Here is a 17,500-nt window from a genome sequence, read left to right on the forward strand (position 1 = left end):
ATAAATATCTGACTAAGGTATGGCGTCCAGAATGTTTATAAATATCCGGTCATGGCAGAATGTTTATAAATATCTGACTAAGGTATGGCTCCTACTGGTCATGGCAGAATGTTTATAAATATCTGACTAAGGTATGGCTCCTACTGGTCATGGCAGAATGTTTATAAATATCTGACTAAGGTATGGCTCCTAACGGTCATGGCAGAATGTTAATAAATATCTGACTAAGGTATGACAGAATCCTTATAAATATATGACATGTTTTGTTGTTTCTACATTAACACTGAGTTGACAAAACATAAGGAACATTTTCCTTACATTGAGTCACACCCCCTTTTGCCCTCAGAACATCTCAACTCTTCGGGACATGGACTCTACAAGGTGTCGAAAGCGCTCCACAGGGATGCTGGCCCATGTTACTCCAATATTTCCAACAGTTGTGTTAAGTTGTCTGAATCTCCTTTGGGTGGTGGAGCATTCTTGATACACACAGGAAACTTTTGAGTGTGAAAAACCCAGCAGCGTTGCAGTTCTTGGCACACTCAAACCAGTGTTCGTGGCACCTACTACCATATGCCGTTCAAAGGCACTTAAATATTTTGTCTTGCTTATTCACCCTCTGAATGGCACACATCAAATCACATTTATTGGTCACATGCACATGCTGAGCAGATGTTAATGCAAGTTTATTGAAATGCTTGTGCTTCTAGTTCCGACAGTGCAGTAATATCTAAGAAGTAATCTAACAATTCCCCAACAACTGCCTTATACACACAGATCTAAATGGGTGAATGAGAATATGAACATATATGGATGAGCGGCATAGGCATGGTGCAGTAGATGGTATAATATATACATATGAGATGAGTAATGTGAGATATGTTAACATTATTAAAGTGGCATTGTTTAAAGTGACTAGTGATCCATTTATTACAGTGGTCAGTGATATGAGTCTCTATGTAGGCAGCAGCCTCTCAGAGTTAGTGGTGGCTGTTTAGCAGTCTGATGGCCTTGAGATAGAAGCTGTTTTTCAGTCTCTCGGTCCCATCTTTGATGCACCTGTACTGAACTCGCCTTCTTGATGGTGGCGGGGTGAACAGGCAGTGACTCAGATGGTTGTTGTCCTTAATTATCTTTTTGGACTACCTGTGACATGTAGGTGTCTTGAAGGGCAGGTAGTTTGCCCCTGGTGATGCGTTGTGCAGACCGCACCACCCTCTGGACAGCCTTACGGTTGAGGGTGGTGCAGTTGCCGTACCAGCCCGACAGGATGCTCTCGATTGTGCATCTGTAAAAGTTTGCAGGGTTTTAGGTGACAAGCCAAATTTCTTCAGCCTCCTGAGGTTCAGTTTGTCCGTAATGTGTACACCGAGGTACTTAAAACGTTCAATCTTCTCCACTACTGTCCCTTCGATGTGGATAGGGGGTTGCTCGCTCTGCTGTTTCCTGAAGTCCACGATCATCTCCTTTGTTTTGTTGACGTTGAGTGGTTGTTTTCCAGACACCACACTCCGAGTGCCCTCACCTCCTCCCTGTAGGCTCTCTCGTCATTGATGGTAATCAAGCCCACTACTGTTGTGTCTTCTGCAAACTTGATGATTGAGTTGGAGGTGTGCATGGCCACGCAGTCATGGGTGAACAGGGAGCACTCACCCTTGTGGGGCCCCAGCGTTGAGGGTCAGCGAAGTGGAGATGTTGTTTCCTACCACCTGGGGGCGGTGGAGGTGATATGATCCTTGACTAGTCTCTCAAAGCACTTCATGATGACAGAAGTGAGTGCTACAGGGCGGTAGTCATTTAGTTCAATTATCTTTACCTTCTTGGGTACAGGAACAATGGTGGCCATCTTGAAGCCTTTGGGGACAGCGGACTGGGATAGAGAGTGATTGAATATGTCCGTGAACACACCAGCCAGCTGGTATGCGTATGCTCTTTGCCTTGCAGAGGGAATAACTACACTGTTTATATTCGGCCATATTCCCAGTCCTCTTTCCATGGTTAAATGCGGTGGTTCGCACTTTCAGTTTTGCGCGAATTCCGCAATCCATCCACAGTTTCTGGTTAGGGTAGGGCATAATAGTCACATCTCCAATGCACTTCCTTTTAAACTTACTCACGGAGTCAGCGTATAGATTGATATTATTCTCTGAGGCTGCTCGAAATGTTTCCCAGTCCATGTGATCAAAACAATCTTGAAGTGTAGATTCCGATTGGTCAAACCAGCGTTGAATGGTTCTAGTCACGGGTACATCCTGTTTGAGTTTCTGCCTAGAAGACGGTAGGAGCAAGATGGAGTCGTGGTCGGATTTGCCAAAGGGAGGGCGAGGGAGGGCCTTGTATGCACCACGGATGTTAGAGTAACAGTGAGTGTACAAGACAGTTAACCGGCTGTTCCTAGGCCATCATTTTAAATAAGAATTTGTTCTTAACTGAAGTGCCTAGTTAAAGAAAAATAAATACAAATTAAATAAATATTGCCCGTGTTAATGCTGCAATCAATATGGTGATAGAATTTAGGTAGCTTTGTCCCCAGCTACAGTACATGCAGCCTCAGGATATATTTCCAGTTTACATAGTCCAGTGAAGTTCTCTGAGGGCCGTCTTGGTGCCTGCTTGAGGGGGTATACACACAGCTGTGAAAATAACTGACAAAAATTATCTTGGAGATAATATGGCCGGCATTTGATTGTAAATAATTCTAGGTCGGGTGACCAGAAGGACAATGTTGTTGTGAGTACACCATAAGTTGGTACTCATGAAGCATACACCCCCGCCCTTCTTCCCAGACAGGTGTTTATCTCTGTTGGCGCGATGCATGAAGAAGCCCGGTGGCTGACCCGAATCCTACAATGTATCCCGAGAGAGCCATGTTTCCGTGAAACAGAGAATTCTACAGTCTCTGATGTCTCTCTGGAAAGCAACCCTTGCTATAATTCATCTACCTTGTTGTCAAGAGACTGGACATTGGCGAGTAGTATACTCAGAAGCGGTGGGCGGTGTGCACACCAACGGAGCCTGACCAGGAGGCCACACCGTCTGCCTCTTCTGCGGCGATGTTGTCGTCTTCTGGAATTAGATCCACTGTCCTGGGTGGTGGTCTGAACAAAGGATCTGCTATACACAATCCATGTTTCAATTGGCTTAAAAATCCTTCTTTAACCTGTCTCCTCGCTTCATCTACACTGATTGAAGTGGATTTAACAGGTGACATTAATAAGGGGTCATAGTTTCACCTGGATTCACCTGGTCAGTCTGTCATGGAAATATCTTGTGTTCCTATGTTTTTTACACTCAAGTCTTCTAATACCAACCATACCATTCAATGTCTAGTCTTCATTGTTACCCATGCATAACGTTTACTTTATCAAGAGCACAGATTAAGGCAACTGTCTTAAACATGATCACAGAATATTTACTTATAAATGTTTTACAGTCAGTGTGTAGTTCAGACATAAATGTCTTTCCATACCAACCATGTAGAATCTAGTTATAACCTCAAATGCAACAGGATGGCGTACTATACCCTTCTGGTATTGACTGCAGTTAATGGGCCATGATGTGAATAGTCTGTATAGAGAAAAACAGGATGGAGTAGCAGTACCCACTGACTGCCTGCTTGCCTGCCTGCCTGACTGACTGACTGACTGACTGACTGACTGACTGACTGACTGCCAATATACCCTGGAGAGCCTGAAAAGCAAACAAATGATTTTGACGGCGACTTGATGTACATCATGTTATTTAACTAAAAGCTTTCCCCAACACTCATCTTTCCCCAACACTCCTCCTCTTTCCTTGTCTTTCCTCAGTATCATCTTGCAGTGATCTTCGACACAAGTCGGCTTTCAGGGGAAAATGAGACATTGCAGTTTTTAGTTCATGCAAAAAGGTACGTTGTGACGTTATAAATGTAATACAAGGGAATGTTTTAGTGCAAGGTAAGCCTAAACCCAGACCATTTGTTGGTAATGAGAAGATGTTTACACACTACATATACCTTTAATTTGTACGCTTTGCTAATCATGTCAGGTACTGCGATTAAAAGTCCTCCACACAGACACAATTACAGGTTTCATTGGTACCCTTTCTAATCATGTCAGGTACTCAGTCGAGTGGAAGTCAATTCTGTTTGCTCACATTATCGTGTGTAATTGCATTTGCCTTGGACCTACACACTGTATGTACACAACTGACATCATTGTCTAACCACTGGAAGTGCATGTCTTGCATGTTTGCCACTGAGCAGAGAGCAGTTAGTTAGTTTGGGAGGGGGCCGCCGTCACACAAGACTGGGAGGGGGCCGCCGTCACACGAGACTGGGAGGGGCTGCCGTCACACACGACTGGGAGGGGGCCTCCGTCACACACGACTGGGAGGTGGCCGCCGTCACACACGACTGGGAGGGGGCCTCCGTCACACACGACTGGGAGGGGGCCGCCGTCACACGACTGGGACTGGGAGGGGGCCGCTGGGAGGGGGCCTCCGTCACACACGACTGGGAGGGGGCCTCCGTCACACACGACTGGGAGGGGGCCTCCGTCACACACGACTGGGAGGGGCCTCCGTCACACACGACTGGGAGGGGGCCTCCGTCACACACGACTGGGAGGGGGCCTCCGTCACACACGACTGGGAGGGGGCCTCCGTCACACACGACTGGGAGGGGGCCTCCGTCACACACGACTGGGAGGGGGCCTCCGTCACACACGACTGGGAGGGGGCCTCCGTCACATTAGACTGGGAGGGGGCCGCCGTCACATTAGACTGGGAGGGGGACGCCGTCACATTAGACTGGGAGGGGGGCCTCCGTCACACACGACTGGGAGGGGGCCGCTGTCACATTAGACTGGGAGGGGGACGCTGTCACATTAGACTGGGAGGGGGACGCTGTCACATTAGACTGGGAGGGGGACGCTGTCACATTAGACTGGGAGGGGGACGCTGTCACATTAGACTGGGAGGGGGACGCTGTCACATTAGACTGGGAGGTATCTGCCGTCACATTACACGGAACCCAAAACGGCTGCGTGTGTGCCATCGTGCATAAATGTATTTTGTCCCCTCACACCAAACACACCTAATTTGCCCTATTTAGTTAGCCTGCTGTTGCTAGCTAATTTGTCCTTGGATATAAACATTGAGTTGTTATTTTACCTGAAATGCACAAGATCCTCTACTACGACAATTAATCCACACATAAAACGGTCAACCCGAATCGTTTCTAGTCATCTCTCCTCCTTCCAGGCTTTTTCTTCTTTGAACTTACATGGTGATTGGTGTCTAAACTTTCATAGCATTAACACGATGACCGACAACACAGTTCGTCTTTCAATCACCCACGTGGGTATAACCAATGAGGAGATGACACATGGGTACCTGCTTCTATAAACCAATGAGGATATGGGAGAGGCAGGACTTGCTGCGCGATCTGTGTCACAAATAGAACTGACTTCTATTTTAGCCCTGGGCAAATCAGACGCTCGTTGGTGCGCACGAGTAGTGTTGGTGCAATAATTGAATAATATAGATTTCTAAATGTCGCGTAAGTGACATGAGCGGTGTAGTCGGGGTATTAAGACTTCTGGGAGGGGTCTGCTTTCACAGACTGCTGGGAGGGGTCTTCCATCACATTAGACTGCTGGGAGAGGTCTGCCGTCACATTAGACTGCTGGGAGGGGTCTGCTTTCACAGACTGCTGGGAGGGGTCTGCTTTCACAGACTGCTGGGAGGGGTCTGCCATCACATTAGACTGCTGGGAGAGGTCTGCCGTCACATTAGACTGCTGGGAGGGGTCTGCTTTCACAGACTGCTGGGAGGGGTCTTCCATCACATTAGACTGCTGGGAGAGGTCTGCCGTCACATTAGACTGCTGGGAGGGGTCTGCTTTCACAGACTGCTGGGAGGGGTCTGCCATCACATTAGACTGCTGGGAGAGGTCTGCCGTCACATTAGACTGCTGGGAGGGGTCTGCCGTCACATTAGACTGCTGGGAGGGGTCTGCCGTCACATTAGACTGCTGGGAGAGGTCTGCCGTCACATTAGACTGCTGGGAGAGGTCTGCCGTCACATTAGACTGCTGGGAGAGGTCTGCCGTCACATTAGACTGCTGGAAGGGGTCTGCCGTCACATTAGACTGCTGGGAAAGGTCTGCCGTCACATTAGACTGCTGGGAGAGGTCTGCCGTCACATTAGACTGCTGGGAGAGGTCTGCCGTCACATTAGACTGCTGGGAGAGGTCTGCCGTCACATTAGACTGCTGGGAGAGGTCTGCCGTCACATTAGACTGCTGGGAGAGGTCTGCCGTCACATTAGACTGCTGGGAGGGGTCTGCCGTCACATTAGACTGCTGGGAGGGGTCTGCCGTCACATTAGACTGCTGGGAGAGGTCTGCCGTCACATTAGACTGCTGGGAGAGGTCTGCCGTCACATTAGACTGCTGGGAGGGGTCTGCCGTCACATTAGACTGCTGGAAGGGGTCTGCTGTCACAGACTGCTGGAAGAGGTCTGCCATCACATTAGACTGCTGGAAGGGGTCTGCTGTCACAGACTGCTGGAAGGGGTCTGCCATCACATTAGACTGCTGGAAGGGGTCTGCCGTCACATTAGACTGCTGGGAGAGGTCTGCCGTCACATTAGACTGCTGGGAGAGGTCTGCCGTCACATTAGACTGCTGGGAGAGGTCTGCCGTCACATTAGACTGCTGGAAGGGGTCTGCCGTCACATTAGACTGCTGGGAGGGGTCTGCCGTCACATTAGACTGCTGGGAGGGGTCTGCCGTCACATTAGACTGCTGGGAGAGGTCTGCCGTCACATTAGACTGCTGGGAGAGGTCTGCCGTCACATTAGACTGCTGGAAGGGGTCTGCCATCACATTAGACTGCTGGAAGGGTCTGCCATCACATTAGACTGCTGGGAGGGGTATTGCCGTCACATTAGACTGCTGGGAGAGGTCTGCCGTCACATTAGACTGCTGGAAGGGGTCTGCCGTCACATTAGACTGCTGGGAGGGGTCTGCCGTCACATTAGACTGCTGGGAGAGGTCTGCCGTCACATTAGACTGCTGGGAGAGGTCTGCCGTCACATTAGACTGCTGGGAGAGGTCTGCCGTCACATTAGACTGCTGGGAGAGGTCTGCCGTCACATTAGACTGCTGGGAGGGGTCTGCCGTCACATTAGACTGCTGGGAGAGGTCTGCCGTCACATTAGACTGCTGGGAGAGGTCTGCCGTCACATTAGACTGCTGGGAGAGGTCTGCCGTCACATTAGACTGCTGGAAGAGGTCTGCCGTCACATTAGACTGCTGGGAGGGGTCTGCCGTCACATTAGACTGCTGAAAGGGTTCTGCCGTCACAGACTGCTGGGAGAGGTCTGCCGTCACATTAGACTGCTGGGAGAGGTCTGCCGTCACATTAGACTGCTGGAAGGGGTCTGCCATCACATTAGACTGCTGGAAGGGGTCTGCCGTCACATTAGAATGCTGGGAGAGGTCTGCCGTCACATTAGACTGCTGGAAGGGGTCTGCCGTCACATTAGACTGCTGGGAGAGGTCTGCCGTCACATTAGACTGCTGGAAGAGGTCTGCCGTCACATTAGACTGCTGGAAGAGGTCTGCCGTCACATTAGACTGCTGGAAGAGGTCTGCCGTCACATTAGACTGCTGGGAGAGGTCTGCCGTCACATTAGACTGCTGGGAGAGGTCTGCCGTCACATTAGACTGCTGGAGGAGGTCTGCCGTCACATTAGACTGCTGGGAGAGGTCTGCCGTCACATTAGACTGCTGGGAGGGGTCTGCCGTCACATTAGACTGCTGGAAGGGGTCTGCCGTCACATTAGACTGCTGGGAGGGGTCTGCCGTCACATTAGACTGCTGGGAGAGGTCTGCCGTCACATTAGACTGCTGGGAGAGGTCTGCCGTCACATTAGACTGCTGTGACTGCTGGGGGGTCTGCCGTCACATTAGACTGCTGGGAGGGGTCTGCCGTCACATTAGACTGCTGTGAGGGGTCTGCCGTCACATTAGACTGCTGGAAGGGGTCTGCCGTCACATTAGACTGCTGGGAGGGGTCTGCCGTCACATTAGACTGCTGGGAGGGGTCTGCCGTCACATTAGACTGCTGGGAGGGGTCTGCCGTCACATTAGACTGCTGGGAGGGGTCTGCCGTCACATTAGACTGCTGGGAGAGGTCTGCCGTCACATTAGACTGCTGGGAGGGGTCTGCCGTCACATTAGACTGCTGGGAGGGGTCTGCCGTCACATTAGACTGCTGGGAGGGGTCTGCCGTCACATTAGACTGCTGGGAGGGGTCTGCCGTCACATTAGACTGCTGGGAGGGGTCTGCCGTCACATTAGACTGCTGGAAGGGGTCTGCCGTCACATTAGACTGCTGGAAGGGGTCTGCCGTCACATTAGACTGCTGGAAGAGGTCTGCCGTCACATTAGACTGCTGGGAGAGGTCTGCCGTCACATTAGACTGCTGGAAGGGGTCTGCCGTCACATTAGACTGCTGGAAGGGGTCTGCCGTCACATTAGACTGCTGGAAGGGGTCTGCCGTCACATTAGACTGCTGGAAGGGGTCTGCCGTCACATTAGACTGCTGGGAGGGGTCTGCCGTCACATTAGACTGCTGGGAGAGGTCTGCCGTCACATTAGACTGCTGGGAGAGGTCTGCCGTCACATTAGACTGCTGGGAGAGGTCTGCCGTCACATTAGACTGCTGGAAGGGGTCTGCCGTCACATTAGACTGCTGGAAGGGGTCTGCCGTCACATTAGACTGCTGGGAGGGGTCTGCCGTCACATTAGACTGCTGGGAGAGGTCTGCCGTCACATTAGACTGCTGGGAGAGGTCTGCCGTCACATTAGACTGCTGGGAGAGGTCTGCCGTCACATTAGACTGCTGGGAGAGGTCTGCCGTCACATTAGACTGCTGGGAGGGGTCTCCTGTCACATGATTGGGAGAGGGGAATAATTCCAAGCAGCCAGATTTGTATGGAAGTTAGCAGTGGAAAAATGACGAAGATCTTTTTTCTTTAGACAGAAGAATTTATCTACTATATGGCCTATTTGTTAAGTGCCTCCTATTGTTTTCTCATTGTAGTGCCAACCCTGAGCATAGGCTGTTGGACAACAAGTTGGATCTGTCTATCCCACTGGTCCATGAGGTGGACACAGCTATCACTGGGTAAGAGGATAAAACATATTTACTTTGTCTGCAATACACACTTACTGTAGACATGCTGTAATACACACTTACTGTAGACATGCTGTAATACACACTTACTGTAGACATGCTGTAATACACACGTACTGTAGACATGCTGTAATACACACGTACTGTAGACATGCTGTAATACACACTTACTGTAGACATGCTGTAATACACACTTACTGTAGACATGCTGTAATACACACGTACTGTAGACATACTGTAATACACACTTACTGTAGACATACTGTAATACACACGTACTGTAGACATGCTGTAATACACACGTACTGTAGACATGCTGTAATACACACTTACTGAAGACATGCTGTAATACACACGTACTGTAGACATGCTGTAATACACACTTACTGTAGACATACTGTAATACACACGTACTGTAGACATACTGTAATACACACGTACTGTAGACATACTGTAATACACACGTACTGTAGACATGCTGTAATACACACGTACTGTAGACATGCTGTAATACACACTTACTGTAGACATGCTGTAATACACATGTACTGTAGACATACTGTAAACCATTTCCTAGAGTTAGGCCAAACACACCCAATCCCCATAATGTATTGGTAAAGTCTCTGAATGTATGCTATCAGATGAAGTCACTAGACAACACCATGTATTATTCAAACATACATTATCTGTGGTTTTACGTTTTACAAGGTCTCATACTAAGATGTGGTTTTACATAGTGACATACTAAGATGTGGTTTTACATAGTGACATACATACAGCATGGACAGGATGCTAAAATGGTTGGCTAGAATCAAGCTAATAGACAGTCTCTTTTTATTTGAGCTGTATCATGATTAATATAAACTGTCGCATTAAGATGAAACTCAAAACTAACGCTCAGTGTCTCTGGTAGTTTGAGTCTGCCTGGACTCTCCCTGCTTGGACTCTCCCTGCCTGGACTCTCCCTGCTTGGACTCTCCCTGCCTGGACTCTCCCTGCTTGGACTCTCCCTGCTTGGACTCTCCCTGCTTGGACTCTCCCTGCTTGGACTCTCCCTGCTTGGACTCTCCCTGCTTGGACTCTCCCTGCTTGGACTCTCCCTGCTTGGACTTTCCCTGCTTGGACTCTCCCTGCTTGGTCTCTCCTTGCTTGGTCTCGCCCTGCTTGGTCTCGCCCTGCCTGGTCTGTCCCTTCCTGGTCTCTCCCTGTTTGGACTCGCCCTGCTTGGTCTCTCCCTGCTTGGTCTCTCCCTGCTTGGTCTCTCCCTGCTTGGTCTCTCCCTGCTTGGTCTCTCCTTGCTTGGTCTCTCCCTGCTTGGTCTCTCCTTGCTTGGACTCTCCCTGCTTGTTCTCTCCTTGCTTGGACTCTCCTTGCTTGGACTCTCCTTGCTTGGACTCTCCCTGCTTGGTCTCTCCTTGCTTGGTCTCTCCTTGCTTGGACTCTCCTTGCTTGGACTCTCCTTGCTTGGACTCTCCTTGCTTGTTCTCTCCTTGCTTGGTCTCTCCCTGCTTGGTCTCTCCCTGCTTGGTCTCTCCCTGCTTGGTCTCTCCTGCTTGGTCTCTCCCTGCTTGGTCTCTCCTGCTTGGTCTCTCCCTGCTTGGACTCTCCCTGCTTGGTCTCTCCTTGCTTGGACTCTCCTTGCTTGGACTCTCCCTGCTTGGTCTCTCCTTGCTTGGACTCTCCTTGCTTGGACTCTCCTTGCTTGGTCTCTCCTTGCTTGGACTCTCCTTGCTTGGTCTCTCCTTGCTTGGACTCTCCTTGCTTGGACTCTCCCTGCTTGGTCTCTCCTTGCTTGGACTCTCCCTGCTTGTTCTCTCCTTGCTTGGACTCTCCTTGCTTGGACTCTCCTTGCTTGGACTCTCCCTGCTTGGTCTCTCCCTGCTTGGTCTCTCCTTGCTTGGACTCTCCTTGCTTGGTCTCTCCTTGCTTGGACTCTCCTTGCTTGGTCTCTCCTTGCTTGGACTCTCCCTGCTTGGTCTCTCCTTGCTTGGACTCTCCCTGCTTGGTCTCTCCTTGCTTGGACTCTCCTTGCTTGGTCTCTCCTTGCTTGGTCTCTCCTTGCTTGGTCTCTCCTTGCTTGGTCTCTCCCTGCTTGGTCTCTCCTTGCTTGGTCTCTCCCTGCTTGGTCTCTCCCTGCTTGGTCTCTCCCTGCTTGGTCTCTCCCTGCTTGGTCTCTCCCTGCTTGGTCTCTCCCTGCTTGGTCTCTCCCTGCTTGGACTCTGCCTGCTTGTTCTCTCCTTGCTTGGACTCTCCTTGCTTGGACTCTCCTTGCTTGGTCTCTCCTTGCTTGGACTCTCCTTGCTTGGTCTCTCCTTGCTTGGACTCTCCTTGCTTGGTCTCTCCTTGCTTGGTCTCTCCTTGCTTGGACTCTCCCTGCTTGGTCTCTCCTTGCTTGGACTCTCCCTGCTTGTTCTCTCCTTGCTTGGACTCTCCTTGCTTGGACTCTCCTTGCTTGGACTCTCCCTGCTTGGTCTCTCCTTGCTTGGACTCTCCCTGCTTGGTCTCTCCTTGCTTGGACTCTCCTTGCTTGGTCTCTCCTTGCTTGGACTCTCCTTGCTTGGACTCTCCTTGCTTGGACTCTCCCTGCTTGGTCTCTCCTTGCTTGGACTCTCCCTGCTTGGTCTCTCCTTGCTTGGACTCTCCTTGCTTGGTCTCTCCTTGCTTGGTCTCTCCTTGCTTGGACTCTCCTTGCTTGGACTCTCCCTGCTTGGTCTCTCCTTGCTTGGACTCTCCTTGCTTGGTCTCTCCTTGCTTGGACTCTCCTTGCTTGGACTCTCCTTGCTTGGACTCTCCCTGCTTGGTCTCTCCTTGCTTGGACTCTCCCTGCTTGGTCTCTCCTTGCTTGGACTCTCCTTGCTTGGTCTCTCCTTGCTTGGACTCTCCTTGCTTGGACTCTCCCTGCTTGGTCTCTCCCTGCTTGGTCTCTCCCTGCTTGGTCTCTCCCTGCTTGGTCTCTCCCTGCTTGGTCTCTCCCTGCCTGGTCTCTCCCTGCCTGGTCTCTCCCTGCTTGGTCTCTCCCTGCTTGGTCTCGCCCTGCTTGGTCTCTCCCTGCTTGGTCTCGCCCTGCTTGGTCTCTCCCTGCTTGCTCTCGCCCTGCCTGGTCTCTCCCTGCCTGGTCTCTCCCTGCCTGGTCTCTCCCTGCCTGGTCTCTCCCTGCCTGGTCTCTCCCTGCTTGGTTTATCCCTTCTTGGTCTCTCCCTGCTTGGTCTCCCCCTGCTTGGTCTCTCCCTGCTTGGTCTCGCCCTGCTTGGTCTCTCTCTGCTTGGTCTTTCCTTGCTTGGTTTCTCCCTGCTTGATCTCTCCTTGCCTGGTCTCTCCCTGCTTGGACTCGCCCTGCCTGGTCTCTCCCTGCTTGGACTCTCCCTGCCTGGTCTCTCCCTGCTTGGACTCGCCCTGCCTGGTCTCTCCCCCGCTTGGTCTCTCCACCTCTGTTCTAATCCTCTTGAAAGATGAAAGACACCAGACAGAGCTGAGCTACATTATCAGACATCAGACAGCATTATCAGACAGCAGAGTAGAGCTGTAGCTGAGGTGTTTTATCAGATCCTAGATCTTTCCTTCGTCATTGGCGTTGATACTCTAATTGATTAGTTAGAGACAATCCATTCGCCGATGACTTTGTTTTGTACAACGTGCCCCTACTCACCAAAAACGACTTCAGTGATGGCTTAGACTAAAGTATGTAGCGATTGATAGAGCAGTGGAAGAAATGAGTGTGAGTCGTCAGACTACTATTCTCACAGAACATGACAGCTTTCCTCTACCACAGGACTTGAAGAAAACATCTGGGGACACACCATCTTTAATCAGTCGCTCTCTAACAGTACATTGATCTATAAAACATACAGACCTACAAAAACATGTTATACATTTGATTTGATATCCGTAAATAATGATCTTGGCATGAATCTGTTGGGGCTGCGCAATACCATATCACTTTCTATCCGCCTACAGTTTAGTGACTCCAACATCCTTCCTGTATGGGAACTCCATCGATGCTTCTCGCTTCATCCAGCTGGAGGACATGGAGTGTAACTTCCAGCCTCTAAACTTCACCTTTCAGGTATTGGTGACACCTGTACATCCGGGAATCCCCATTCAAGTCAATTATATTGATATGGCTGTACCAGTAGCTCTACCTCATCTACCTCGTCAAAACATGCAGCATATTATTTTGGCTCCTTGTACACATATCTCTCTATCGCTCTCTCTCACTACTCTCTCTCTTTTGCCCTCTCTTTCGCTCTCTCACACTACTCTCTCTCTTTCGCTCTCTCACACTACTGTCTCACTCTATTCTCTCCCTATCCCTGTCTTTCATCCACCTTTCTTTCTTTCTTTCTTTCTTTCTTTCTTTCTTTCTTTCTTTCTTTCTTTCTTTCTACCCCCCACATTCTCTCTTACCTCAATCCTCTACCTCTTTACCCCTGACCTTCTATTTCTCTCTACCCTTCACCATCTTTCTCTCCCTAATATTTCTCTCCACCTCTTTCATCGTCTTCCAGGTGATCAACAACGGCCCCAGCAGGTTACCTGGCTCCATAGTGGACATCAGGATCCCAAACCGACTGGCTGGCAATGGCGCCGACATGTTCCACATCATGGACACACAGGTGGGAACCTTTCAACAGCAGTTTATACATCAAATTCAAACAATCAGATTAATTTATAAGGTCCTTTATACATCAGCAGTTATCATCAGGTGCTTTTACATTAACCAGGCCTAGACCTCAAAGAGACAGGAAAAACATCCTAGAAGGAAGATATCTAGACAGGAACCAGGCTCTGAGGGGAGACCAATGATGGCACAGCAGTCTATCCACACTATCCACCCATTGGCCCAAACGTCAGTACCTCTGGCGTTGTTTAGGGGTTCATCCACCTACACACATCCACATTCTTTGTTGCCTTTACCCAACTGAAGTCTATCGCGCTTGTTTTCCTTCATAGCGGAGTGCTGTGGATCCACGTTGGCAAACACTTTAATACGGTTCAAATGTCCTTCTTGTTTATCTATGTCTCTGCTCATGGAACACAGGACGTGTTAGAACAGTGCGAGGCACTATTTGATGATGTTTTTGGATAAATGGGAAAGAAGTGTTGATACAGCTACTACTGGCTGGGTGACCATTTAGTTTCACAACAACAGTTGCTCATTTAGGTACCCCCAGTGGGTGCTTTGTTTTCATAACCCCTGCACCACTCCTTTCATATAGGTAGATCAGGGGGAGCTCAACCTTATAATTGTGTTGACTGTTTGAATGGGAGGATTGGAGCAGAGACTGTTGGGACGTCGGACCGTATCCCACCCTGCATCCCCACATCTGGAATTACTTGGAGGGATCAGAGAGCTTTACACGGAACGACTGGGGGACTGGGGGAATGGGGCACCTGCGGAGCATGCTACTATTCTATAACATCCCCAACGTAGATCTGGAGTCACTGAGATATGAAACTGGGACCCTGGTCAAAAGGAGTGCACTAAACAGGGAATAGGGTGCCATTTGGGATACAGTCTTTTCTGTGTTAACACTGTCTGACTGTAGTCTCCCTGTCCAATAGGGTAAGGAGAGGTCATTTCACACTGAGGTTCTCTTCTTCTTCTTCTTCTTCATCCCATGTGTTAATGTCATCCTAACATGTGTTAATGTCATCCTAACATGTGTTAATGTCATCCTAACATGTGTTAATGTCATGCTAACATGTGTTAATGTCATCCTAACATGTGTTAATGTCATCCTAACATGTGTTAATGTCATCCTAACATGTGCTAATGTCATCCTAACATGTGTTAATGTCATCCTAACAGGTGTTAATGTCATCCTAACATGTGTTAAAGTCATCCTAACATGTGCTAATGTCATCCTAACATGTGTTAATGTCATCCTAACATGTGCTAATGTCATCCTAAATGTGTTAATGTCATCCTGCTAATGTCATCCTAACATGTGCTAATGTCATCCTAACATGTGTTAATGTCATCCTAACATGTGTTAATGTCATCCTAACATGTGTTAATGTCATCCTAACATGTGCTAATGTCATCCTAACATGTGTTAATGTCATCCTAACATGTGCTAATGTCATCCTAACATGTGTTAATGTCATCCTAACATGTGTTAATGTCATCCTAACATGTGTTAATGTCATCCTAACATGTGCTAATGTCATCCTAACATGTGCTAATGTCATCCTAACATGTGCTAATGTCATCCTAACATGTGTTAATGTCATCCTAACATGTGTTAATGTCATCCTAACATGAGTTAATGTCATCCTAACATGTGTTAATGTCATCCTAACATGTGCTAATGTCATCCTAACATGTGTTAATGTCATCCTAACATGTGTTAATGTCATCCTAACATGTGTTAATGTCATCCTAACATGTGTTAATGTCATCCTAACATGTGTTAATGTCATCCTAACATGTGCTAATGTCATCCTAACATGTGTTAATGTCATCCTAACATGTGTTAATGTCATCCTAACATGTGTTAAAGTCATCCTAACATGTGCTAATGTCATCCTAACATGTGTTAATGTCATCCTAACATGTGCTAATGTCATCCTAACATGTGCTAATGTCATCCTAACATGTGTGTCATGTGCTAATGTCAAACATGTGTTAATGTCAACTAAAAGGTAACTAACATGTGTTAATGTCCTAACATGAGCTAATGTCATCCTAACATGTGCTAAGATTATACTTAACATGTGTTAATGTCTCTGTGTTCATCTAACAGGTGTCTGTTATGTCTGATCCTACTATAAGAAGAAGAAGAGAACCTAACTGTCATCCTAACATGAAATGACCTAACATGTGCTAATGTCATCCTAACATGTGCTAATGGGAGACATGTGTTAATGTCATAAGTCTAAGTGTGCTAACATGTCATCAGAACATGTGTATCATCCTAAATGGCAGCCTAATGTCATCCTAACATGTGTTTGTAACATGTGTAATTCACTAACATGTGTTAATCTGTTAACATGTGCTAATGTCATAACATGAGTTAAACAGTAATGTCAGTGTAAAACAACAACTAAAAGGTAACACCAGCTCCTTTCAGATTATACTTACCAGTCTCTGTGGGCTGACCTACTATAAGAAATGATGTCAGAAATGACTTTTTCATCGGACAGGAACAGTCAGTGTTAACACAGAACAAGCTGTATCCCAAATGGCAGCCTATTCCCTATTTGTATGGTATTCACTTGGAATCTGTTAACAATTGATATAAAGGAGTTAAACAGTAATTGGTAACAACCTGGTACCAAGTGGTGGGCTACACAGTGATGTCAGAAATGACCTTTTTCATGTACCATAAATCAGCTAATAGCAGGGTGCAGTTGTTATGAGGGTCAACTATCGCTCTCTTTCTCTTGGTCTCTCTCTCTCACACACACACACACACACACACACACACAAACACACACACACAGGCAAAAGTAGTGACCAATATAGGGAATAGTGTACAATTTGGAACGCAGCCCTAACTTTCTCAGGCTGTGGATTGAAGCAACAATGATGATGAATCTCAAATATAAAATATGTATTGTTTAACACCTTTTTGGTTACTACATGATTTCAAATGTGTCATGTCATAGTTTTGATGTCTTCACTATTATTCTACAATGTAGAAAATAGTAAATAAAGAAAAACCCTGGAATGAGTAGGTGTGTTCAAACTTTTGACTGGTATTGTGTATATATAAACACTGTAAACATCCTACCCGATGGCTCGGAGGCGTCAGCATGGTCCTAAAACACATTATTGCCTTGTTTTGTATCACATTCCAATGATAAAACTGTGAGGGACAAAAATGCAATTTCAGAATATAGGGGCGACGTGTTGTCCCGGGTGAAAGTTGTGCCCCTGCTTAAAACAAGTAAAAAAATACAAATTCATTGTGAAACGTTAAACATTCTGAGTGGGTCTTAAAAGTAAAAGTATTGGTCTCTCTCAGGAGAGTCCTCTACTCACCTGTAGAATGTGTTGTTGAACATTCCTCCTCCCATCCTCCTCCTCCCATCCTCCTCTTCCCATCCTCCTCTTCCCATCCTCCTCTTCCCATCCTCCTCCTCCCATCCTCCTCTTCCCATCCTCCTGCCCATTTCTCCCATCTTCCTCTGTTCCTCCCAGGTGGCGGAGGGGCAAGGGAACTGCATCCTCCTCCTCATAGGAACCCCCAGCCCTGTTCCATCTCCCAGGACAGAGAGAGTATCTTCCACACCATCTTTGCCTTCTTCACCAAGTCTGGACGCAGGGTCCTGGTGAATAAACAGAGAGAGAGGGGGTCTATACACTC

General features: G+C 48.1%; 1 protein-coding gene across 1 annotated transcript in view; it reads left to right on the top strand.

Moving 5' to 3' along the window:
- LOC118378207 (integrin alpha-9-like) overlaps positions 1 to 17,500 on the top strand; it is a 185,405-nt gene that overhangs the window by 143,815 nt on the left and 24,090 nt on the right. Inside the window, 6 exon segments of the mRNA XM_052470796.1 lie at positions 3,810 to 3,889; positions 9,096 to 9,179; positions 13,143 to 13,251; positions 13,694 to 13,801; positions 17,335 to 17,364; positions 17,367 to 17,465. Of these exon segments, the coding sequence (XP_052326756.1) occupies positions 3,810 to 3,889; positions 9,096 to 9,179; positions 13,143 to 13,251; positions 13,694 to 13,801; positions 17,335 to 17,364; positions 17,367 to 17,465 (510 nt within the window).

The sequence above is a fragment of the Oncorhynchus keta genome, chromosome 2 (assembly GCF_023373465.1).
Source record: "Oncorhynchus keta strain PuntledgeMale-10-30-2019 chromosome 2, Oket_V2, whole genome shotgun sequence".
NCBI lineage: Eukaryota > Metazoa > Chordata > Actinopteri > Salmoniformes > Salmonidae > Oncorhynchus > Oncorhynchus keta.